General features: G+C 53.7%; 1 protein-coding gene across 4 annotated transcripts in view; it reads right to left on the reverse strand.

Moving 5' to 3' along the window:
* Nucleotides 1–7900: 7900 nt before the first annotated feature.
* TTC7A (tetratricopeptide repeat domain 7A) overlaps nucleotides 7901–25339 on the reverse strand; it is a 156971-nt gene continuing 139532 nt past the window's right edge. For all 4 annotated transcript variants that reach the window (XM_050754727.1, XM_050754726.1, XM_050754728.1 and 1 more), the window contains 2 exons: nucleotides 23022–23224; nucleotides 7901–10301 (listed from right to left, as the gene is read on the reverse strand). In XM_050754727.1, coding sequence (XP_050610684.1) covers nucleotides 10080–10301; nucleotides 23022–23224 — 425 coding nt within the window. In that variant the 3' untranslated portion in view covers nucleotides 7901–10079. The remainder of the gene's footprint in view (nucleotides 10302–23021; nucleotides 23225–25339) is intronic.

Here is a 25339-nt window from a genome sequence, read left to right on the forward strand (position 1 = left end):
GGGGGAGGCCTCCCAGCACATGCCCCTCATTGTCTTGTTAACAGCACTCTTGCCCATATTTGAGCCCAGAAAAAGGTGCCATCCTTCTAGACAGTTGTAGGGGCTCCAAGGGGTCTAACTAGCATGGGAGCAAGGTAGCGCCGTGACTGCTTTGGTGGGAGTGTGCTTTAGTTCCTGAAAACTGTAGGCAGACAGGGTGACTGCAGGAAGGTAGCTCAGGCTATGACACTGCATCTTTGGTCACCAGAGTGGGCTGGGTTGGGGCAGAGGCAGGCACTGACAAGCATTCTATTCACCTCACCCCACTGCAGCCTAGCAGCCTGGGAGAAGGCAGTGGGGGACAGCAAGGCAATGTGCTGGGAGCCGTGCCGGTCACAGGTGGAGTGCAGGGCTTGATGAAGGCTGGCCACTGGCCCCTCATCCCTGCTCTGAAGTTCCAGGGCTCCAAGGCCCTGCTTGGTCGCTGAGGGCCATCAAGAAGGAGGGAAGTTGCTAGAGCTTTCCCAATTCAACAGCATCAGAGTAGACACTTGGAAATATACCAAGCAGGATCACGCCTATTCAGGCTTCTAATCCTCAGCCCCTCCTGGGCTGTGCGCGTGGGAGCTGGACTGCAGAATACCCCAAAGTGCAGGTTCACAAAAGCCTCCCTGAGCCCTTGTGCCCATCTGTGCTGGGGTAGCTCATTCACTCAACTCTCTGTATGAATTTCTTGTGACTGCTGTAACAAATGACCACAGACTTTGTTGCTCAAAACAACACAATTTTATTACCTTACAGGTCTAGAGGTCAGAAATCCAAAATCATTCTTATTTGGCCAAAGCGAGGGTTTTGACAGGGCTAGTTCCTTCTGGAAGCTCTGAGAGTTGGCTTCCTTGTCTTCTTCTGCTTCTACAGATCACTTGCGTTTCTCTCCTCGCAGCCCTTCCTCCGATCACTCCACTCTGGTTTCCATCATCACATCTCCTCCTGTTGACTCTGACTCTCCTGCCTGCCTTTTTTTTTTTTTTTTTTTTTTTGAGACAGAGTCTCGCTTAGTCGCCCAGGCTGGAGTGCAATGGCGCGATCTCGGCTCACTGCAAGCTCCGCCTCCCGGCTTCACGCCATTCTCCTGCCTCAGCCTCCCGAGTAGCTGGGACTACAGGCACCCGCCGCCTCGCCCGGCTAATTTTTTGCATTTTTAGTAGAGACGGGGTTTCACCGTGTTAGCCAGGATGGTCTCGATCTCCTGACCTCGTGATCCACCCGCCTCGGCCTCCCAAAGTGCTGGGATTACAGGCGTGAGCCACCGCGCCCGGCGCTGCCTGCCTTATATAAGGACTGTTGTACTTATATTGGGCCCACTGGATAATCCAGGATAACCTCTTCATCTCAAGATTCTTATTTATTTGTTTATTTAGGAGATGGAGTCTCGCTCTTGTCACCCAGGCTGGAGTGCAGTGGCGTGATCTCGGCTCACTGCAACCTCTGCCTCCCAGGTTCAAGTGATTCTCCTGCCTCAGCTTCCTGAATAGCTGGGATTACAGGTGGGCACCACCACGCCCAGCTGATTTTTTGTATTTTTAGTAGAGACGGGGTTTCACCATGTTGGCCAGGCTGGTCTTGAACGCCTGACCTCAAGTGATCCGCCCACCTCGGCCTTCCAAAGTGCTGGGATTACAGGCATGAGCCACCGCGCCCGGCCTCATCTCAAGATTCTTAATTCAATCACATTTTCAAATCCCTTTTACCCTGTAAGGTAACATAGTTAACAGGTTCTGGGGATTAGAACATGGATACTTTTTGGGGGACATTTCAGCCTACCACACCACCTTTCTAACCTTTCTCTGGGCTGGGGATCGAGGTACCCTTTGCCTGAAATACTCACCTGCATCCCTGGCCCTTCGTGTGCTCCCTCCAAGCATCCTTCGTGTCTTCCCAGGCTGGTTGGTGCCTAAGTGCTCCAGTTCACAGACTTGCCTGAGGCCAGTGATGGATTGTAGGTTCCCTGATCATCGAGGTGGGACCTACTGGGGCATTGGTAAGTTTCCCAGTGCTTAACACACCAGCATATAGTATATGCTCAATGAATACTATATGTGCTCCAAGATAAAGTGAGGGCATCCCCCCTCACAATGATCTATCAGGAAATAGAAGCCTTGTAGAAAGTCACCTTGAAGTGTGGGGAGCCTCCTTGGATTATTTTGAGTCACAAAATACAATTTAGGGAAGATCTCTTGGCCTGAATAACCTCAGTCATTGCTGGTGTTGGATGCTGATGGAAATCATCTGATGAAATAATTTTTTTAAAAAAAGTAGTAAAGAAATTTAGAACTGATTTAGAAATCATCCCCAGAGTTTTGATTTTATGGTTGCTCGTGTTAGATGTTATCAACAAGCTCTCTGTAGATCACTTAAAAAGCAATCTAGTTAAAAGTTGCATTATGGAGAATGGGGTCAGAGATGGGAAGAACTCTCCTAATGTTTTACAAATGGTATTTATGGCTCCAGGTAAAATCTCTGGTGGCCACATTATTCAAGGATTTGTAAAGTGCTTTATCTGAAATACCTTCATAGACATGAATATGAAGGTTCTGAAAACTGTGTTCAATGGCCCGTGTGTCCCAGAAGATCCTAATGTAAAGATACGTATTTCTAAAGTAATTTAATTTATAGAATAGGATTAAACATATGTGTAACTTCATTAAGAAAATGTAACGGCTTTGGGACCAATTACAGGGCTTTGAGCAGCCACAATAGGCTCAGGAGGGCTGTGCCTGTGTGAAGTCCCCTCCCAGACACCACCAGGGCACAGAGCTGGGATGGTGCATGGCTTGGGCAAGTCCATCTGCCCAGAGAGAGAAGGCCAAGGTTAGCCTGTGGGTGGGGACATGGCGGCCTCACTCCACATTTGTACCGCAAGCCTTCCAGCCGCAGGGGCGCCTCCCTGGACCCAACTTGGTGTTCCATTCATGGGGGCACCCACAGGTGTGGCTGAGCCCGGGTATGTGGAATGTGGGGGTCCGACTCAAGAAGCAGAACCCACAGGACTGTCTAGCCTGGGTGTTCTGCCAAAGCACAAGGGCCCTGTAAGGTGGGAGGCAGTTGGCACGGGACTTCTAGAAGGCGTGGGAAGGATCTTAAAGGACAAGGCAGTGAGTCTCACAAGGAGTGAGTCTCCGTGGGCATTCTGGAAAGGCATTTTGCAGGGTGTGGGGTGGGCATGGGAGGCATGGCTCTTTGAGGCCACAGGAGGCCTGATGGACCGGAAAAGAAAAGAGGAGAGGCTGGGCGTGATGGCTCATGCCTGTAATCTCAGCACTTTGGGAGGCCGAGGTGGGCGGGTCACTTGAGGTCAGGAGTTCAAGACCAGCCTGGTCAATACAGCGAAACCCTGTCTCTACTAAAAATATAAAAAATTAGCCAGGCATGGTGGCTGGTGGCTCCCAGCTACTCGGGAGTCGGAGGCAGGAGAATCACTTGAACCTGGGAGGTGGAGGTTGCAGTGAGCCAAGATCGCGCCACTGCACTCCAGCCTGGGCTCTGTCTCAAAAAAAAAAAGAAAGAAAGAAAGAGAGAGATAGAGAAAAGAAAAAAGAAGGAAAGAAAAGAAAGAAGGAAGGAAGGAAGAAAAGAAAGAAAGAAAGAAAGAAAGAAAGAAAGAAAGAGAAAGAAAGAAAAAGGAAAGAAAAGAAGGAAGAGGAGAAAGGAAAGAAGACAAGCACTTAGGAGGGTGGGGCTCCCAGCTCAGAAAGTTCTCTGCATGGGGGAGAGCACCCAGCTTCCCCTACCTTCCCCAGGCCAGGGGCCTCTGTGGCCTCAGCCCAGATTGCACCAGGCCAGGCTGTGTAAGGGCCCCATACCCTTGGCGTGGGTGTTCTCAGGGGTGCAGAGTGTGTGCTGGGCAGGATGCCACCACCGTAGCCACTGAGCCCTGGGCCTTGCGTGGGGGCTGGGGAGTGAGCTGAGGGCTCCTGAGATGGCTCAGGCCGGGCCCAGACAGGAGAGAGGAAGCTTGCAGTGGCCTCTTCCTTCTGGGCCCAGGCTGAAATGAGAGATCAGTCAGGGTGGCGGGAGACTGCCCAGCTGTGTGCACCCTGGGGGAGACTGTCTGTGCTCCTGACCTTTATGTGGGGATGGGCCCCACCTCAGGGGTCAGAGCTGCTGCTCTTCTGGAAGTCTTCCATGCTTGCGCCATCCCCAGCTTGGCACATGTGCTCTCTGAGTGGGCGTGGGTGCCACAGACAAAAGCAATGGGTGAAGTTCTGGAACATGTCCTGCTTCTGCTTGTCTGATGGTGCAGGGAAGCAGAGTGAGCCTCTCTCTGGGGATGTGCAGGGCTGCCAGGAACACACACACACTCAGGGTCCCTCAAGTCTTCATGGGGGCCACGGTGTAAGGACAGGAGGCAGGTGGGACTCTTGCCTGCAGTTAGGCTGCAGGTGTTGGAAAGCTCATTCAGGATGGAATGGAGCTCCAGTGCTTCCATCATCTCCATGCGCCTTGCAAGTAGGTGGCCATTTCTTTTGTTTCCAAAGCTCTGCCTGCACAGAGATTCGCCTGCCCTTCAGTTTTGCTTTTATCTTCCAGCTTCTACCAATCAACGGTTCTCCATTCTCTCAGCCCCTTGGCTTCGGCTGCTTTCTAGCCTCTGCTCCCCCTGGCCACCCCCGCCCCGCCTCCTGCTTCCCTCTGCCTACCTGCAGAGGCCAGGCCGCTACAGCCTTCAGCAATGCCAGCATCACAAAAGGCAAAGGGAGAGGAGGAGCTCTTCCAGATTAGAGGAGCGAAGGAGCTGGCTGTAAAGTGGAGGGTGTGATCCTGGGCTGGAGAAGAATACTCTAAGGAAAACTAGTGCCTAACCTGAAATGGGGCGGTGGATTAGATAAGAGCACAGCGGCAGTGTTGAATGTCCTATTTGTTAACTCCGCTGTGGTTAGATACAGGGATGACCTTTGTTCTTGGTAAACACATACTTAAGTATTAAGGGGAACGGGGCACCATTTATGCAACCTGTTATCAAATGGTTCAAGAAACAATGATACATGTTTTTAAAGAAGTCCACAAGGACTTCTTGCCAAATTCCAGAGACAGTTAAGAGAGTGAGAGACTGAGGGTGAGCGGGAACAAGAACAAGAGAACAATGACAGCCCCCACCTGTGTTGGGGACCACTACATTGGTGTGTCGGCATCTCTGAGCTGTGGGCCAGCCCATGGGGAACACACTGGCTCTGGAACCCAGCCACGATGCCGTCAGTGAGTGGTCAGGATTGTGGAGTCCCACGACCCAACGCAGTTCCCGTGGCTGCCCATGCTTTCGGGCATCTTCTGAACACTCTATCTGGGGCAATGTCCGGCCTCTTGTGACCGCTGCTTAAGGGGCCTCTACTCTTGCTGCAGAGGAGCTGGGGTGGCAGGCATCACAGAGCACTGGCATTCCTCTGCAGCCAGTGGGGCGAAGCTGGTGGTGGGGCGAGGCTGGCAAGTGGGGGTTCTGGGCACCCAAGAGGCCCCTCGACCCATGTATCTTCCTCCCCTGGGCACTCCTGTAGAGAACTCCTGGTCATGCGAGTTTCCATGGATCCAGAGGGTCCTGCTGCTGCGGCGATTCGGGGAGGCTCCTGCCTCTGCCCAGAATGGGTGAGCCGGCACTACGCAGTGTCTTCCGAGGGCAAGGCCTTGCGCTCCCAGGCCCCGCCCTGTGCCAAGTCACTGAGAGTGGAGGCCCCGTGATCTCTTCACCTTTCTTGGGAACAAAACCCACCTCCCAAGGTTGTTGATTGGAGAGGTTCCCAATCAAAGGAGTGACTGGGAGAGAGTTCACTGATAAGTGAAGCATCGTATTAGCAGTACAGTGCAGGAGGCACGTCAGTATTCCCATTGTCATCTTCATTCCAAGACCACAACCAGGACAGGAGCCCCTCCATGGATGGACCCTCAGGTGATGATGATGCAAAGGAGAAAGGAGGGTGTTTAAGCGGGTGTGTTCTGTTGTCTGCCCTCTCTAGAGGGACCTGCATTGTACCTGTTCCCAGAAAGGACACGGCATGGCGTGATGGGCTGACACAGGGGACCGGAAGGGCCCAGGGCATTGCCCACTTAGCACTCCAGCTGCAAAAGCAGCTGTATGTGTCCTGAGGCCCATGCCTCCTGGTCATAGCCGATTGGATCAAGAGAAGGCGCCTATCCAGGGAAAATCAGTCTACGGGCTGCCTACTGACCCATGGAAAAATGAGTGGGACTAATTAGATCCTCTCGTTCAAGATTCAGCCATTAGGAGGGGAGTGGTCACAGTGCTGCAGGTGGTCAGTCAGGGGTGGGGCTGGAGGGCCAGGGCAGTGCTGAATATAGTTCTAGGGGAGCAGCACCTCTCCGTGAACTGTCAGTAGCGGGGAGAGGAGGGCGGAGCAGGCAAAGGCAGAGATGATGATAATTGCTCGCGTGTATTGATTACTATGGGCCAGGCACTATTCTAGGATCACTTAATCGTAATCCACAGAGCAGGCACTATTCCACCATTCTTATTGTACAGATGAAGGAACGGCTATAGAGAGATGAAGAAACTTGCTGAAGGCCACACAGCTTGTAGTGGTAGAGCTGCCCCTTGAAGCTCAGACTGGTGACTGCAGTGTCACCCTGCTGCCTCCTTCACGGTGTGTGGCTGCTTTGGCCCCAGGCCTGGGCACTGCAGTTCCTGCCCTAGGGTTCCAGCGAGCTCCCTTTTGTCTCTTGAGTTACCTTCAGGGTGTCTCTGTTCTTTGCAACTGAAAGAGCTTGATGAAAATTCAGTTTCTGGCAGGGGATGGCGTGATCTTTTCAAATCAGGACCTCCCTGACCTCTCAGGACCCTTTGGATCAGTACCTCATGGGTCGGTTTCACAGGTCACTTAGGCATGAGGTTCCCTGCCCGTGGGTCATCATCAAAGTCTAGGCGGATGGGGAGGTTTGCTTAGTCAGAGGCTTCCCAAGCCCAAGAAATATTTGCACAGTGACGACATCTGAGTGCTGGGTGGGGGATAGGATGCAACAATGAGCACTTTGGTACCAGAAAGGAGTCTGGGTGGTGGCGGCTGAAATGCCATTCATATTTGTGCCTGCAGGAAGCACTATTAATATGAAAGTACACAAGTGGGAGCTGTGTCCTGGAAAGTGGCACGTGGGTGGAAGTCCGAGGGGGTGACAGGCAGTCTGAGGTCTGTCCCCAGACTCTAACCCTGGTCCCAGCTTGATGGGTTTAGACACAGGAGCCAGGTGCCTCTCTCTCCAGTGAGGGTTCCTGTGCAAGCACAGGGTCTGCAGATGGGCAACTGGGGTAAGGCAGTGCCTGCGGCCCTCAGCAGGTCTCCACCGCTGCGTGACTCTCCAACATTCGACCAATTTAAGGTCAGCTTGGGAAACCCTGTTCCCATCAGAAGAGGATGGCAGAGCCTTCCCTCCTTCCACATTCCCTCTATTCCCCTCCCTGCAGGATGAGTTTCTAAGCCTCTTCCCCCAGGCTGGCAGACACCCCCTGCCACCTAAGGTGGCCTGTACTTCTCGCCCAAGGAGGCCATGAGCTGGGGGTTAGGGTACATGACAAGTAATTTGATACCAAGTGTTCAATCAAGTCTGTAAATGTGTTACCTTAAAATAAGGCCACAGCAAGAGAAGCTGGGCACCCAAAGGCTGCAAGCAAAGCCCTTCCTTATGGGGACAGCAATGTCTGGCTGAGCGCATGGCGTGGAGGGTGGGCATTGGGGGAGGCCAGGCCACAGGGAGGAGTGGCAAGAGAGGAGTCCAGATGGCCGAGAACAGCCCTGGGTTTAAGGGGAAGCTTCAGGACAGCTGTCTTCAAAAGGAGGTGGCTGCAGCCTTGGGGGTGCCATGGTGGTTCCCTGGAGTACATGAAGAAACAGAGCTTCTGTGTAAATGAGCAGCATTGTTTAGAATTATGTTGATGCAGGTTATAACATCCACAGTACATTGGTATGTGGCATAACTTATTAGGGGTGTACTGGTATGGACTTCTCAGCAGAGGTGGCCAATCTGAACAAGGCCCAGGTCTCTCCCATGCCTCCTCTCCTAGTCTTCTTCCCTGCAGCTGAAGGTGGCCCATCAGCAATACCTGAGGGGCTCTCTGTTCAGATACGAGTACTGCCTTGGCCTCTCCCAGCAATGCCCAGAGGCAGCAGGGGCTTCCGGGGTGGCCCCCTGGACAAGTCAAAGGCCAGGATCAGCCCTGCCTGGACCCCTCTTGCTTCCTCCTACCCCCTCCAGGCTTTAGCCCAGCCTCAACTGGCAACATTCTCACCAGCTCAAACCCACATTTTCCCAGAGGGTCCTCCCTCTCGTCCTTCCTTCCCCACATCCCTCCTCAGCTGGGCCCAGGTCTTGGCTTCGATGACTTCTCTGGCCTCCCTCCTCCTGCAACAGCCCCTCCTCTCCAGGGCCTGGCTCAAGGTTGGTGCGGGAGCGACATGCCCAGTGAATAAACATGCTGCTTCAGACAAGCCTGCTTCCCCTCCGAGGGTCTCTTTATTTAACCTGTAAAGTCACTGTCAGCAACTTGGCTTGGCCCTCTGCTGCTTCCAACAAGGAACTGCTTAAGTCAGGAAATGCATTGGGTGCCTTTCCTAGTACCAAAAATTGACTACAACTCTTTGGGCACCCTGAGATAAATCAACAGCATTTGCTTTTTCTTTACTTTTCTAACATAATTCCAGAAAAAAATAGATCTCTATTTTTTATATATATATATAAAAACTATATTTATATACACACATACATAGAGATCCTTCAACCATGAAGGATCCAGCGTCCTCTGGGGTGCCCCTTGGCCTGCCGCAGGAAAGCCAGGAGGCACCAGCTGTCTTGGGAATCATCTCGGGACATGCAGTGCTGAGCTAGTGTGCCATGGATGGGGGGTCTCCAACAGCCCTCTCCCTCCGAGGAAGGTGGAGCTATGACAAACCAGGGCAGCCCTCACCTGAGCTTTCTACACATCCTGAAATGTAAGCTGTACCTGATGGAGCTTTGAAACTAAAACCCAAAGTGCAGATACAAAAGGATTCCCTGATAAGCCTGGGGGACTGACTCCTTGGGGAAGAGTTCCAAGAGCGTCACGCAGCAGGGGCCAGGGGAGCCAGCAGGGAGGACATACACCCACAGCCCCCAGGCCCGGAAAAAGGTGTCATGGACACAGAGGCCTGCTCAGTCACAGGAGAAAGGCTGGGCTCTGTCCCCTCCTCAGGTCTGCCTCAGGCAGGGCAACCCAAAAGGCTAGGGTGAGGCTCAAATCAAGGCAAAAAAGGGCTGTGGGTGGTGAGATGTACTGGGGACAGTCCTAGAAATTGCCCACCTCCATGTTATTGGCCCTCGAGGGACCTGCATTGTAGCGTAAGACCTGCAGGAGTAATGTGTTGACTCAGGGTATTAGAAAGGACTGGATCTAGCAACCACAGGATCTAAAGCCGACGGAGGCTGCTTGGGCTGGAACACATTTCCAGGGAGATGGGGTGGGTGGAAATGGAAGCGTAAGGGCCAGTGCTCAGTACCCCCTGGCTAGACCCCAGAGGCCCCAAAGGCACTTGGTAGCAGAGGGAAAGAGCACAGTGGGGCCCAGCTGGCCTCAGGGGGCAAAGAGGGGCAACGTGGGCATCATCTGCTAACTCCAAGTCTGGGAAGGGAACCCAGAAATCCCATCGTCTTCCCACTTGCCCAGTTTCTTCACGTCGTGACTGCCCTGGGCAAGACCTGAGAGGGATCCAGAAGTCTGTGCTGTGCTGAGAGTGGGAAGTGAGATCCCCAGACCCCCAACCAGAGGCATGGGTGAGGGTGAAGGACAATTGTGAGGCTCCCCCCTGCCCAGCTCTTGGGGTGCAAGTCTGGTCACCACAAAACTCTGCAAAAAGGCACTTAGGGTTCAAGTCAGACTGTTTCCCAAGGCACCAACAAAGAAATCCAGGAAGACCCTCTTGGCCGAGCCAGGAGAACGAGGGCTGCAGCTGCGGAGGCGTTCACTAAAGATGGATTTCCCTGAGGCCCCACACCTGATGCCACTGTCGCCCCACACTGACCGCTGCCTCTCCCTCTGGCCGGCCCTCCCTGTGGCTGCGGTGTCGTCACAGCTCTCTGGGGATGATGGAGAAGGGCAGCACAGGGCTGCTGGCCTCCAGCTCCAGGGCAGTGAGGAAGCAGTCGACGGCGGCCTCGTTCTGGCCCTGGGCCTGCAGCACCTCGCCCAGGCCCTGCCACGCCTCGTGGCACGTGCTCTGCCTCTCCACGGCATCTCGAAGCACCTTCTGGGCCAGGCTCTTGTGGCCAAGCCGACTCAGCATCAGACCCTGTGGACCAAGCACAGGGCAGGGTGAGTAGGGGTCTTGGCATGGCACAGGCATCTTGGCAACTGGGCCAAGTACAGGTGCACGGGTGGCAGCAGCCATCAGCTCGAGAGGCTCCTGCGTCTCTGGCTTGGGCACTGTCAAGTGACTGTGCCTTTCCCCATGTAAATCCTACCTGTCCCTGCCCAACCCGTGCTTTAACCCCAGCCTCCTGGGAAACCCACTGCAGGAGCTCTGTTCCTGCCGGTCCCGAGGAATTGGCTTTCAAGTCACCAGACCTGGCTGTGTCACCTTGTTTGGGGGATCCTGGGCAAATCCCAGCTCTCTGGCCCTCAGTTTCCTCATCTGTAAATGGGAAAATCACAGCATCTCTCTGGAGCGCGGGGTGAGGCTGAAAGGAGTCAGGAGGTGTAAAGCTCTGAGAAGTGTCTGGCAGGAGTGTGTTCTCACTCAGTGGGACCATGCCTCTCAGTCCTTCCTGCGGCCCGGAGCTGCCCTTCACCCCAGGGATGCAGAAAGACTGAGGAGGACGCATTACGAGGCTTCATCACTGTCACCGGGGAGGAAAAGCTCAAGCATGTGTGCGTGTGCGGTGGCTCCTCAGGAAAGGGTCACAGGAGGAGAGTCAGATGGCAGGGGACAGGGTGCTGGGTGAATGGGGCGCTGGGTGAACAGGCTGGATTGGCTGAAAGATGAAAGGCCCTGGGGGTCTGGGTCAGGCGCAGGGAAGCTTGGCCCTGCTGTTTGGCTCAAACAACCCTGTTACCAAAGAGATAGAGGAACTAACAGGAATCGTCATAAGAGGCTGGGAAGTGAAACTGGCACCCTGTCCCCTCTACATCCTCTTTTACCCACGCTGGGAAGTGGGTAGCGAGGACAGGGTAGTGAGCAGAGGCAGAGGGGCAGGGCCCCCTTTCAGCAGAAAGGCTGATGTGCGCCATCCCACTGATCCCTGTTTCAGCCCTGAGGGTGGCATGAGATGGTCCCTCGGGGGGACCCTTCTCTTGTTAAAAGACGGGAGGTAAAACCCACCACTGACTTCCTGGACAGGCGGGGGCGGCAGTGGGGGTGGGGAGCTGCGTTCTATGTGCCTGGAGCCCCCTCTCCAGTGCCCGCCCACTGATGGCCATGTACATTTTTAGCTGGAACATTTTCCTCCTCAGCGAGCTCCCCAGAGTTAGGCCCTCTGTTGCTATGGAGACGTGCTGGGGAAGATGCGCATGCCTGGTTTCATCAAGTCCTCAGAGAGCTTGGAACACAACCAATTCGGCGGGAGTGAAAGATGGCGCTCAGGAAGCCCTAGGAAAAGCCTCTCCCTCTCCATAGGTGCTGGCTGGAGATCTTGTGGCCCGGGGGCGGGGGAGGAAGAGGCTGTCCTCACAGAGCCTCTGTTAGCCCTGGGCAACGCTGTACCAAGGAACCACACGCATGGATGAGGCGTGCAGAGGCCAGGGGAGGACAGGGTGGCTGCGGGCGGGGTGGAGCCTCAGGCAGGGTCTTCCGCTCTCGCCAGATGGGAGTGGTGCTGACTCAGGGCTGCCTGGGACCAAGGGTAGTGGCCAGGCTGGCCAGCAGGGCACGAGGCCTAGCTGTTCTGCCCACACGGCCCAAGGGCCAGACCCCAGCAGCTCACAATGGAACAGAGCCCACAGGGAGGAGGGAAGGAAGGCCAGCCGACGGCTGCCAGACACAAAATTGAGCACCAAAAATGAAGGGTTTGAGCCCTGTGAGTTCTGCCCAGGAGGGAGCAACACAGGACAGAAGGGAAAGGCCGGCAAGGCCTCTCAGGGAGGGGCAGGCCCGGAGTGGCTTCCACACGTTAAGTTTTCTGTATTAAGCTTCCACATGGGATTTTGTTTGAAAAAAGGGCTCAACTGCTAAAAACAAGTTTGAAAACCCCTGATATCAAGAAGTATGTGGGTGTCTGGGAAGGGGCCAGATGTGTCTGCAGGCTGGTGTGTGTGTGTATGTGTATTTTATTCTCAGTTTGGGAGGTTTGCAGTAACTTCCTCTGTGTGTCTGTAGAGAGTTTAAAGCCCAGGGCTTGGTGGCCGGAAGCCCTGGCCAGGTTGGAATCCCAGCTCTGCCACTGACAAGCGCTGTGACCGTGGACAAATGGCCAGCTTTCTCTGAGTTGTGGTTTCCTCATCTGTAAACCAAGCAATGAACTGTCCCTCCTCGTGGGGCTCTTGTGAGGAGTCTGCAATGATGAATTGGAAAAATCACCGCAGGGGCAGACAGCAAACAGCAGCACCTCCAAGATGAGCAGAGGGTCCTTCTGGGCGGGGAGCAGGTGGATGGCTGATCTCTCTAGAAGCTGGGAGAGGGCATGGCTCTCTGTGGGGGAGGACTGCAGGCTAGGGTGGGTTGGCTCATGTCCCCCCACCCTGGGGTGTTGACCTTAGAGCCTGAAAGGAGACACCGGGCTGGGGTCAGGCTGGGGCCCAGAGGCCCAGGGCCTGTAACAGGATCTTCTGCCACCTGCCCCTGACACCAGCCCAGTTCATGTTTGGTAGCAACTCAGCGCTGTTTGCTGCCTGACAACTGGGCAAGACAGCCCCAGGAAGATGCGAGGTCTCACCGACTCTGCCCTGAGCCCAGTGCTGCATCTAGGGCCTGCAGACAATCCTCCTGGCACCCTGACCCTCCCAGAGAACAGGCCTCCAGAGAGATGGTGGCAACAAGAACTGGCATCTCAATTGCATCCAAATGTCACAAGTGAATCCCCCATCCCCCATCCTGGTGAGGGGGTGCCCCACGCTGAGAGAGGAGATCAGATCTGCTGAGAGGCTCCCAGTTTTGACCTTCCCTTGGGAGATGCCACAGCTATGCTGGCAGCCCACAGGGATTTGAAAGTTGTTTATGGTGATCAGACACCATAACTCCAAGGGGGCGCTTTGGGCTGGTTATAGCCACAAACATGGTTCCAGGGAGGTGCAGGGCTCTGGGGGAAGTCCCCAGAAATTCCCACCTCAGGACCCTCCTCCTTCTCTCCCTTCCTGATCTCAGGGAGTGGGGATGTGTGGCCACATCTCAAGTGCTCGAGACCCTGCTCTCCCAGGAAGCCTTCCCTGAGGACGGAGTTCCTCCTGACCACACAACCGCCTCCACGTCATGCTTAGTTACTATGGAGCTCATGGATGCGATCCCTGTCCTGCCCCTCCCGAGGCTGAGAGGGATAGAGCCCCAGCCTCCTGCCTGCTTTGTTATTCCCCAAAGGACAGCAGCTCAACAGGGCTCAGAGCTCAGGATGTAGCCCAAACACAGAGCCAGGGAACCCAGAGGCACCCCACACTTACAGATGTGGGCCTCCGACCAGGGATGCTGCCCACGTGGAGCTTGGCAAGCCTTGCCTCTTACGGCCACGAAGGCGCAGAACCTAAGGGGCCCAGGGTCTCGCTGGTCTGGGCTCACACTCAGCGGGGAGCCTCCCTGTGGGACCCAGGTCCTTTGCAGAGGCAGTGTGTGGCCAGGGGCTGTGGCCTGGGAGTAGATGAGGGAAAGGGCCTTGCCTTTTCAGAATCCACTGCACACCATCCCACCCTGTAAGTTCAGTGCCTGATGATGCCCTCCAAGGGCGGAGCAGTACAGAGGTCTAGGGGTGCGCATGCCTCTTCTTCTTTTGAGGGGGGCCTGCCCTGGGAAGCAGCCTTGGCGCTAGGCCAGCTGTGGGCCAGGCTGAGCCCTCCCTCCCCACCCCTGCCCTCAAGTATTTATAGAAGTTATTTTGGGAATTTTCTCTCTGAGCTCAAGGCACATTCCTGGGATTCTGTAACAGCCTTTCCAGCTGGGAAGCCAGGAATCAGCTGGAAGCTGCAGGAGCCTTCTGGTCCCTGGAGCCTGCCTTTGGGGACACCAGGGCTGCTGGGAGGAGCCTGCTGTACAGGAAGGGCCCTCCCTCTCGCCACCCTGGAACATGGACACACCCTTCCAGGGAGGCCCGCATTCCAGCCCAGCTCCGGGCTCTCTGGCGTTCCGGGTTCTCTCAGGTGTGTCAGCCTCAACCTGTCCAACCAGACCTGGAACGGGAAGGAGGGAGGCACCTCTCCAGGCTGAGAACCTCCCACTCCCATCACCACCGCCTTCCTGGAGCCAGGGCAGCTCCAAAGCCACAGGGTCCCACTTCCCTGATGTGGGAAGGGGGGCAAACCCTTCCAGCTCCACCCAGTGCTGGGGTGGGATGTGTTCACCCCAGAGCCCTCTGGGCCTCAAAGGAAGAGGCTCCTGCTGAGAAGAGCCCAGACTCACATGGAGCCCAACCTAGGTGGGGTCTCCTGGGGTAGGGGGTGCCCGTCCCTTTCTCTTTTGGGTCCTTTACAAGTGAGATGTTGAAGAACACCAGCAGGCCTCTTCAGCTGGGGCTAAGGGTTGTCTGTTTTCAGAGGGGCAGGGGCCAGCGGCCAGAGGCCAGATGGGTCACACCCTGGGGGACTCTGGAGCCTGACAAGCCACCAGGAAATTGACTTCCTTGTCAGCCATCTCCTCTGGGCAGGGGCTGGGCCTTTTCTCCTCCCCTTCCTGGGCTGGTATCAGGTTCTAGGTCTATAAGGGCCTTTGCCCATCCTGGAGCACTGCCTGGCCCAGCCCTCCAGGTCAGTCAAGAGGCTGTGGCTAGGCCTCTGGATCCCTGGTTCTAGAAGTGAGTCCCCGTGATGGGGAGTGAGAAGGGGCCCAGTCACAGAAGCTCCCCTCTCTGGGCAGGAGGTACAGCCTAAGGCACAGTGAAGGTCAGTTTGGGGAAGGGGCTGCTGGACAGGGAAAAAGGACCACGTCACCTTCTCTTTCCATGTAGGGTGAGTCTTTCTAACTCTTTCTGAAAAAATGGATTCTGGAGCTTAATGAAGCCAGCAGTGCTCAAGTATCATTCAGATCTGAATCTATGACAGGCTCTTCATCAGGGTTGGTGATGGACTTCAGGAGCCTACATCAGCTTAAGGTTTTCCCAAAGTCCTGATCCAGGGCTCAGGGTGTGTGTGGGGGGTTGTGCCAGCCCAGGGATAAGGTGGGTATGGAGGGGCCTCTGATCCCCATTGAGCAGGTGCTGGGAGACACACCCTCGCACCCCCTACACCGTGGGCCTGCAGAACCCTTTACTTTCATCTCTTCCACTTTCCCATCAGGTAGTGTGACCTCAGGCACTAGTGGTGAGGGGTGAAGAGAGCACTCACAATAAAATCACCTCATCAGAGGTCACACAGCCAAGATGCTCCTATTGAACTTCCCTGCCCAGAAGAAGCAAGATTCCATGTCCTTTCATGGCCTAGACACCTCTAAGCCGCCTGCCACAGCTCAGGAAATGAACTTGGAGAAAGAAGCCTAGAGCTGGTGGTGCGTCCTAGACCCTGAGACATGGGGCATAGGCGGCAGAGGCCACTGTCCCCAGGAACCCGGGACCCTGCTGTTTATGCACTGAGCCCCACCCAGTGTCAGGGCGCCTCCAAAATGCTAGGCACTGAGTGTCACTCCTCAGCTGCTCAGAACATCCTTCCTCCTTCAACTCAGAAAACAGATGCTGAACCAGATGCTGAACTGGCATGACGGTAGGCCAGGGCCTTCCCTGAGCCTGCCACGGCAGAGCCTCCGCCCCAACGGGTGCAGATTACCCAAGGTCTCTCCCTCGTCCCTCAACTCATTCTTCCCCACAAAGCAGGCTGCCCTCCCCGTAGCTAAGGTCAGCCTGGGCCTTGCACTGTGTGCACTCTTGTCCTATCCACAGGGCAGCTAGGGTCTGTCACCTTGGCCAGACTCCCCTGTGGACTCAGTGGGGATGGGGTGGCTTTATTGCAATGAGTCTCTGGGGCTTGGCACCAGGTTTCCGCTCCCCACCGAGAACCAAGAGCATCTGAACATGGCCTGGCAGCTATGCTTCAAAGTGAAAAATGTAAAAATAACCCTAATGACTGGACCATTAACTTATGGAATTATTTAACCTAACTCTAAAGGTGCCTAATTCTAAATTCCCTAGGTGCTTGGTATAGCAAGGCTCATTTTACAGATGAGAATACTGAAGTTCTGAGAGGCTATGGAACTTGGTCAGTGAGTGAAGGCAAAGTGGGACTCAGGTCCAGGTCAGATGAACTTGAAGGCCCTGCTCCAACCTGCAAGTGCCTCCTCCAGAGCCAGCTCTGATACTCATTTTAAAAATCATCCCAGCCAACCAACCCTAGGAGAACCTCAAAGGCAGCTTGGAGGTCCCTGTCCCTGCCAGGCACTCCCTCCCTGTCTTCTCAGCACCCTGCTGGCATCACAAGGAAATCTGGGCCAAAGACCCTCATCCCACAGTAAGTATGGTCCCACAGAAACCAGCCAAGGGGGGGCTCAGGCCACGGCCACATGCCACCAAGTCATCTATGTGAATATAGTGATAAAAATGCCCAATGTTGACTTATCTTTTCACAGCTTTCAGTTCACCTGAGCTCTAAAACTACTCCTTGAAGTCACAAGAGAGTCTAAATTATCATCCCAATTTGACAGGAGAAAAAACTGACCAAGTGCTATGGTTTAAATGTGTCCCCCAAAATTCATGTGTTAGAAACTGAAGCCTCAATCAGCAGAATTGAAGTGTGAGACCTTCCAGAAGTGATGAGGTCTGGCGGGCTTTGCCCTCCTGAATGGACTGATGCTGTTATCTCAGGAGCGGGTTCCTGACAAAAGGATGAGTTCAGCTTCCCCTTCTCTCCCACTCTCTTGCCCCTCCACCTTCTGCCATGGGATGAGGCAGCAAGAAGGCCCTCACCAGATGTGGCCCTCGATCTTCAACTTCTCAGCCTCCGGAATTGTGAGCAAATAAGTTTCTGCTTATTGTAAATTACTATTAAAAAATATATTTTTAAAAAGGCCACGCATGGTGGCTCATGCCTATAATCCCAGAACTTTTGGAGGTTGAGGTGGGAGGATTCCTTGAGCCCAGGAGTTCAAGACTAACTTGGGCAACATAGTGAGACCTTGTCTCTACAAAAAATAGAAACAAAATAAAATAATAATAAATTACCCAGTCTCAGGTATTCTGTTACAGCAACACAAAATGGACTGAGACACCTGGCGAGGAAAGTAACCCTCAGGCGCCCCCATAACGCAGGGCGGGTTGTCTTAGGTTTGTCACCTCTCGTGTCTGGTCCAACCCTCCATGATGGGGGAGGGGCCAGCCAGCAGCGGGAGGGAGTGACGGATGAAGCTCTGTGCGGCCACAGTTCATCCTTTTGGCCTTAGAGACCAGAGCCTTCTTGATGGAGTCCCAGAGCACCTAAAAAGGCCCAGCCCAGAGCCTCAGGGCTTGGATAGGCAGAGCTCTGGACCTCAGTGACTCAGGTCCCCCCTTGGGAGGTACCAGGGGTAGTGGTAGGGGGCTTCTGGGGACTTAAGATGTGCCCCCTCATGCCACAGCCTGGGGTGAGAGATGAGAGGCTCTGAGGCCATCCCCACGCTCTTGATCCCGCAAACCCACTTAAAGAATGAGGTGGCCTGCTATACACTGGCAGCAAGAGGGAACCAATTAAGGAAAATCATTCATCGTCACTCTGTCATCAAGAGGACTGCAGATAACAACGCTGTCTTCCTGTCTCTCCAGGGGCATTTGGAGAGAGAAGAAGCTGGGTCACATGCCAGGAATGCTTCAGAAACTGCATCCCAGGAATTACATTACTAGAGCCAAAGCTCAGGCAGAGCCATCTCCCCACTCCTGCAGGGGTGCCTGACAGGGAGAGGTTCTGGAGAGCCTGGAACTCCCTCACCAAGAAGAAAGCATGAGGAGGGGAGGGGCTGGGGTACGGGAGGGACCAGGAAACTCCTCCTCTCCAGAGTCTGCCCCTGGGAGAAGAGGGCAGAGTGCCACCCAGACACCTTGCCTGCCCACTCATGCCTGCGGGTGTCAAGTTGTCTCTTGCAGTGCAGACAAACTGCACCAAAGTGTCCACACTCTCCTTAGCCAAGCTGAGGGCAGGGAGAGTTGGTGGCTCTGTGGCTAGGGCTAGGACCTTCTTCAGGGGCTGCTGAAGGGTAGCAGAACACGCCACCCCAAAATATGTCACTTGGGCATAAGGATTGTTCTGAGCTGAAGGCAACTGAGAAGAAGCAGAGACAAGAAAAGCTCTCTGCCCTCCCCCTATTTGCCTAAAAGCCGGATATATACATTTATAAGCGTGTCCCTCCTCCCCTCAACCAGGAAGGACAAACCTTATCAGCCTGGAGACGGCACAAAGGAATCTACATAACAAGCTCTGCTAACTAGCCTTTATCTACCATTAGTTTCCCATTGATTTGTCTTCCCACAATTTTCCATCCCCAGAGACTCCAAGTCCTTTTTCTTTGTCTCTTGCTTCTTTTAAATTGTATGCTCTTGGTTGAAAATGCTATGTAAGCCAGAGTTCTAAGCTACCTCTTTTGTTTGTTTGTTTGTTTGTTTTTGAGACAGACTCTCGCTCTGTCGCCCAGGCTGGAGTGCAGTGGCGTGATCTCGGCTCACTGCAAGCTCCGACCCGCCTCCCGGGTTCATGTCATTCTCCTGCCTTAGCCTCCTAAGTAGCTGGGACTACAGGTGCCCGCTACCTCACCTGGCTAATTGTTTGTATTTTTAGTAGAGATAGGGTTTCACAGGATGGTCTAGATCTCCTGACCTTGTGATCAGCCTCCCAAAGTGCTGGGATTACAGGTGTGAGCCACCGTGCCAGACCTCTAAGCTACCTCTTTAAGCTTTTCTCATTTTTCCTGAGGATCTCCCATGAGAACATTTTATACATGTTAATAAAGTTCTGTTTGTTTTTCCTTGTTAATCTGTCTTCTGTTACCAGGGTCCGAGCTAAGAACTCAGAAAGGTAGAGAGAAAATGGTTTTTTCCTTCCCTACACTGGGAAACCAAGTCAAGCCACTCATTCTATGAGGTGCTCTAATCTCAGCTTCATGACCAACCAATGACCCTCCCATCACAAAAGTCAGGTGACCTCAAAGGAACCCCCTCCTGGGAGGGCTCTTAATGACCCAACCAGTCTACCAGTCACTGTTGGAGCTCCCTGGTTTCCTCAGGTACCTATTCTGCCCTTGGAAGTGCCTGGTGCAGAGGGGATCCGGGGAGGTGGCAGGGCAGAGATAAGCTCCAAGAGAAGTGCAGGCTGCTGGGGGTCCCTTCCTGGCCAAGCCTTGAAGCTCTCTCTGAAGAGCAGTATCAACTGGCGACTCCTATGCATCCTGGGAGGCCTCTGCCTTCCTTCTCACGTTTCAGGCAGGCAGGCAAAGTTCAGCCTTCCCCTTCTTGGCTAGAATTTTCTGAATTCGGTTCTGAATACCCCAGCCGAGTGGGATTTCCAGCTACCTGGAGAGAAGTCTGGGACCACGCTGGCAGACTGTCAGGACCTGCTCCTGTGATTTGATTTCCACTGCAGAGAGCACACTTCTTTTTCTTTCTATACTTGCCAGTTTCCCGGAGGCCCCTGGCCATCCTTGAGCCCGGTGCAGACAGCAGCCAGCAGGACCAGAGCCTGATGGACAAACTCGGGACAAACTGTGCTGGTTCTCTTGCCCAGCAGAGAACTGCCAAGGTGGCATCTCCTTCCTGCCTGGTCTGGGTAGAAAACCCTGAGCTGAACCCAGAGCAGGGCTAGAACCACAGAAACATCTCTTATTGCATCTAGGGCAGGGACAGGGGGACAGGGAGAGTAGAGAATCCACTCTTGGCCAAAGCCTATATTCTTAGAGACATGGGGCCCCTGGCCCCTAAGAGCAAAGTCTTCAACTCCCACTGGGCTTTCTTTAGCCTCTTGGCACTTGCCAACCCCATTCTAAGGACTAGAGGGCCAAACCCAGCACCCACACAGCACAGTAAGAATATCTTCACCGACCACTTTCCAGACCTCAGGGAGCAGGACCCACCACGACCTCAGAGGGCTCGCTGGGGGCCCTAAGCTCCTCTAGCCCAGGCCTGTGGGTGGCTGTGCCCTTAGGGGAGGGGAGGCTCTCCTCCTTGTACTGATCAGAGGCCAACGTCCTCATAAAGTCACAGTGGCATGGTAAGGCCAGAGCGTCCTCCCTGGAAGCCTGGCCTGACTCCACAGCAGGGATACCACCTCCCTTCCACATTCCTCTCTTGGTAATTCTCCAAGGCTGTACCAACCTCCAGAGTTCACAAAGGCTCAGATGACTGATGTGTCTCTTTCCTCTACTATTTTTACAATGAATCCCTTACAAAAATGTGAAACTGACTTAGAATGACAGCTAGTCGTTCCTATCATGTTGTATCACATTGAAAAAGATTCCAAGATCACATCTTTGCTCGGTGGGAAAAAGGTGCTGTGATTGCTTAGCAATATCTGACACTGGTGAGGGACTGAAGGGGAGTGGGATCTTCCGCGCTATGCTTTGCTGTCTCTGGGATTGCACTGCAGACGTTTACACTTTCACATGCATCACCTCATTATGATTAGAACAACACTATGGCCCAGGAACAACGAGGATCGTTATCTACAAAAGGGGACACCAGGAGCATGCAAGTTAAGCGTGTCTTTTCCTAAGTCCCCCAAGTGGATCAGGGCCAGAGCCAGGATTAGACCCCAGATGTCCTGAGTCTCAGGCCAGCACAGGGAAGACACTTAGATCTGGGAACACTTGAGATCGACTCACTAAAGCGTTCAAATGTCTTTAGAAAATGAGTGCTTAGCAAATCTTCCCCAGGCTGAACATTTGCTATTCTTTATGCGTATGTGTGGGATGCTGGCAGGAACAGAGCCTGTAGACGGGATGGGCTGCCCACGCAGAAGCCGAATGCCCCTCTGGTTGCTTGTAACTTTAAAAGAGGGCAGGCCTGGCTCCAACTTGCTCCAATTTCATCAAATCAGCAAGGCACCCCAGGAAGGAAAAAGGGACCACTTCAGAAACATCTGCAGGGAGCCACTCTGGATGGCTATTCAGTTACCATGGAAACCTACCCTTGGAAACTGCTTCAATTTCAGGAAAATAGCTACAAACAATAATAAGCATAAATGAAAAATGGTACACTGTTACTTCAAAATTGTACTTGTTATTGGATTTTGTTGGGTTTTCAGGGCTGAGCCTGCAGGCTCATATCCGTGAACACAGTGGAAGGCAGACATCTCTGCCTGGCTGCAGGCCTAATGATATAGCCCACACCCTCCCTCCCACTGCCCTAATCAAGTTTCTGGATGTGACCTCTGGCGAGGCATTTATCAGAGAAGCTGATGTCTAAATTGAGGGAGGAAGGAGGAAGCCTCTTGCAGAAGGCAAACATTTGTTGAGTTGACTGGAAGGCAATGCAGCCATGTGGGAGGGAACATGGACAAGGGTGTATGGTGACTGCACGAGCTTTCTTCATCCGAGGCTGAACATTCACACAGACCTAAGTTAGAAATCTACAGAAATCAGGCAGCGGGAATAATAGCTGAGCTGGGAATTCCTGTTCTATTTCCTTTTCAAGGACTGTCAGGTTGGAAAGGACCTTATGAAGATGGCCTGGTCTGGCTCCTCCCCATGTGACGCTGCATTCTCTTGGCAACACTCTCACCAGATGATTACTGAGTATGTGCCTAGACTATGCTAAGAGTTATAATGTTTTCCCTGACATGGCTGAAATCTAACTCCCTGCCTGTAGCTTCTACTCACAGACAAATCAGCCCCTTTTTGGCAATGCCAACCCTTCAGCCATCTGGAGCCATGCTCCTGATGCCTCTGGGCTCTCTCTGTGCCAGACGTCAGGGATACCCTAATGGCTGTTCCCCTCAACGCGCTCTCACATGGAGATATCTAAGGTGGAACCCAGACCCTAAGAGGGAAAGATTGTTGCTACCTGTGGGCTCCTAGATTATCCTTCAAAAATCACTTGTACAGATGCAGGCTTGCAAGCTTCCAGATCACTACATTTATCTGGACACCTGTTCTCTGGAAGCAGCAAAGGAAAGCAGGGAAAAAATGATAATCTATAGGGTCTGGAATATCACCTGTCAGAGCTGGTGCTCAATAAATGTTGCCTGGACCAGAGGATACCCACCAAACAGATGATTAAAACTAAGGATCAGAGAAGGTGTTTGACTTACCCATGATCACCAGGTAGAGGACAAGAGTATCAGCATCCTGCTCCCCAGCCTCTTTGCTTCCCACAGGGAGGCCACTGTGCCCTGGACACCCAAGTCCTGAGCCTATGAACGAGGACCAGGGACTACTGGATCCTCTTAGCACCCCAGGGACCATTCTCAATGTGTGCTTGAGTCAGGTCTGACATGACAACCCACCCCAGAAAACCCCCTGAATCCCACCAAAGATATGTGGAACTCCTTGGAAATGGAGAAGGCAGGGAGGGTCTGGGGACTCCCAGAAAGAAAAGCATTTTGGTAACCGCCCCTAGATTCTGGATTAGCCTTCAGGGCAAGGGTCTGGTGAGTAACAATGACAGCCTTTTGGGGCTAGATCCCTTTGTAGAAACTTACAGCAAAAGGAAGTCACAAAGAGTATCAACCAAACCTTCTAGATTATGTCATCAACACAGACCCTGATTGAAGGGAAATGGCCTGTGTCTACCAGAGAAGGCTACCAGTATCCCAAGAACTGTCTCTTCCAACACAGCAGGAGGGAAGTCCCCTCCTCCAGACACCAGGGAACAGCAGTAGCAAGGCACAGGCAGGCAGTGGAGTATGGGGACAAGGAGGGACAAAGGGGGATAAGGGCCCTGAGGCTGTGGGAGGAGGTGGCGGGAGTGTGGATGGAGGGGGGCGGGGTCTGACTCACCAGGCTGTGCATGATGCGCACGCCATCTGGGTTCACTGTGAGCGCCTCCTTGTACAGCTGCTTGGCCTCCTCCAGGCTGCCCTTCACCTCGGCCAGCCGGCCCCGCATATATAGTACTGAGTGAGAAGTGGGGAAGAGGCCTGCTGCCTCCTGGATGCAGAAACCTGCTTCCTTGAGGTGCTTCTGCTCCATGAACAGCTCAGCTGCAAAACCAGAAGGGCAGTGGGAGGTGTGAGTTGTGGGGAGTCAGAGGCATCCTGACCCCCTCCCTGCATCCTCAGAGCTGGGGAACCGGTCTTAGGTGACGAACACTATCCCACCGAGTCACAGCATGGGGAACACTGACTATGGGATGTAGTGGGAACACTAGGTAACAGTTTCTGAGAGCTTCCTCTGTGTCAGGCACCTTGCTAAGTGCCAGTCAATGGCACCAAGATCGTCCCAGTTAATGCTCACAAAAATCCTGTAGAACAAGCTTTTTTTTTTTGAGACAGGGTCTCCTTTGTCAACCAGGCTGGAGTGCACTGATGTGACCAAGGCTCACTGCAGCCTTTTCTAAAAAAAAATTAATTTATTTATTTCGAGACAGAGTCTCCCTCTGTTGTCCAGGCTGCAGTGCAGTGGCACGATCTCAGCTCACTGTAACCTCTGCCCCCCTGGGTTCAAGTGATTTTCCTGTCTTAGCCTCCCGAGTAGCTGGGATTACAGGCATGCACCACCATGCCTGGCTAATTTTTGTATTTTTGGTAGAGAGGCTCAGGCTGGTCTCGAACTCCTGGCCTCAAGTGATCTGCCCACCTTAGCCTCCCAAAGTGCTAGGATTACAAGCGTGAGCCACTATGCTCGGCCTCACTGCAGCCTTGACCTCTTGGGCTCAAGCAATCCTCCCACCTCAGTCTCCTGAGTAGCTGGGACTACAGACATGTGCCAACATGCCCAGATAATTTTTGTATTTTTTGTAGAGATGGGCTTTTGCCATGTTGCCCAGGCTGGTCTTGAACTCCTGGGCTCAAGAGATCCTCCCATTTCAGCCTCTCAAAGTGCTGAGATAATAGGCATGAGAAACCGCACCCTGCACAAGTACTTTTATTACCCCACTTTAGAGGGGCAAAAACTGGGCACAGAGGGGTCAAGGCATTGGACTAAGGCCACAGTGGGAGTAAGTGGTGAAGCCAGGGTTTGCATTGGGCTGTTTGACTTCAGAACCTGGCGAGGGGACATGGCGTCCCCTGAGCTAAAAGCTTGCTCAGGTGACTTAGCCTCTTTTTCAGTGTCCCTTCACTTCCTTTGTTCATTGCATGTCCAGGGAAAAGGGGATGGAAGCAGACCAGGGAGCTCTCTTTGGGTCCCTTGGTCTCCCAGGCAGGGGCTGACTGAAGGTGGGTATGTGCTCAGAGCCAGGGAGAACCAAATGACCCTGCCAAAGATAGGGTGGGAGGATGAGGGAGAAGAGGCTCAGGGGCAAACGAGGGCACAAACCAAGCATTGTTGGTAACAGCTACAGAAACCTCCCCTGCGCTGATGGAGAGCTGATGGGCCAAGCCTGGGTTTGGGAAACATTTTCTCATTAATCCTGACAGCAAGTCTTGGAAGGAGGCATAATCCTCACTTAAAAAATGCAGGTGGCCGGGCGCCATGGCTCACGCCTGTAGTCCCACCACTTTGGGAGGCCAAGGTGGGTAGATCACGAGGTCAGGAGTTCAAGACCAGCCTGGCCAGGATGGTGAAACCTTGTATCTACTAAAAGTACAAAAAAAATTAGCTGGGCATGGTGGCGGGTGCCTGTGATCCCAGTACTCGGGAGGCTGAGGCAGAGAGTTGATTGAATCTGGGAGGTGGAGGTTGTGGTGAACTGAGATAGTGCCACTGTGCTCCAGCCTGGGTGACAAAGCCAGACTCCATCTCAAAAAAAAAAAAGCAGGCTTAGGAAGTGAGGACCCCACCCCATTCCCTCACTGAGAAAGGGCAAAGCCAGGGCTGGACTCCCCAGCAGTTCCGTGGCCTCCCTCCAAAGCAGACACACACCCCTTTGGGCCAGCAGGCAGGAGAGGATCTGTCCTGGAACCAGAGGAGTAGGGAATGGGGCACTTTCTCCAATCCAGGCCAGCCCACACACACACACATTTCAGACCCACGGGCACACCCCACACTAAGGCACTTTAGGAGACGCGGCTCTTCAGCCTCACTGGGCACTCAGCCTTTGTCCAAAGCAGCCCCCAGGCTTGGCAGCCCACTCCTGGGGCCTAGCCTATGCTGAAGGCACAGAAGGATCAAGATACAGACGGGGAACGCAGAAGGGCCAGCAGAGTCTGACTTGT

This window comes from Macaca thibetana, chromosome 13, assembly GCF_024542745.1.
Source record: "Macaca thibetana thibetana isolate TM-01 chromosome 13, ASM2454274v1, whole genome shotgun sequence".
NCBI classification, from domain to species: Eukaryota; Metazoa; Chordata; class Mammalia; order Primates; family Cercopithecidae; genus Macaca; species Macaca thibetana.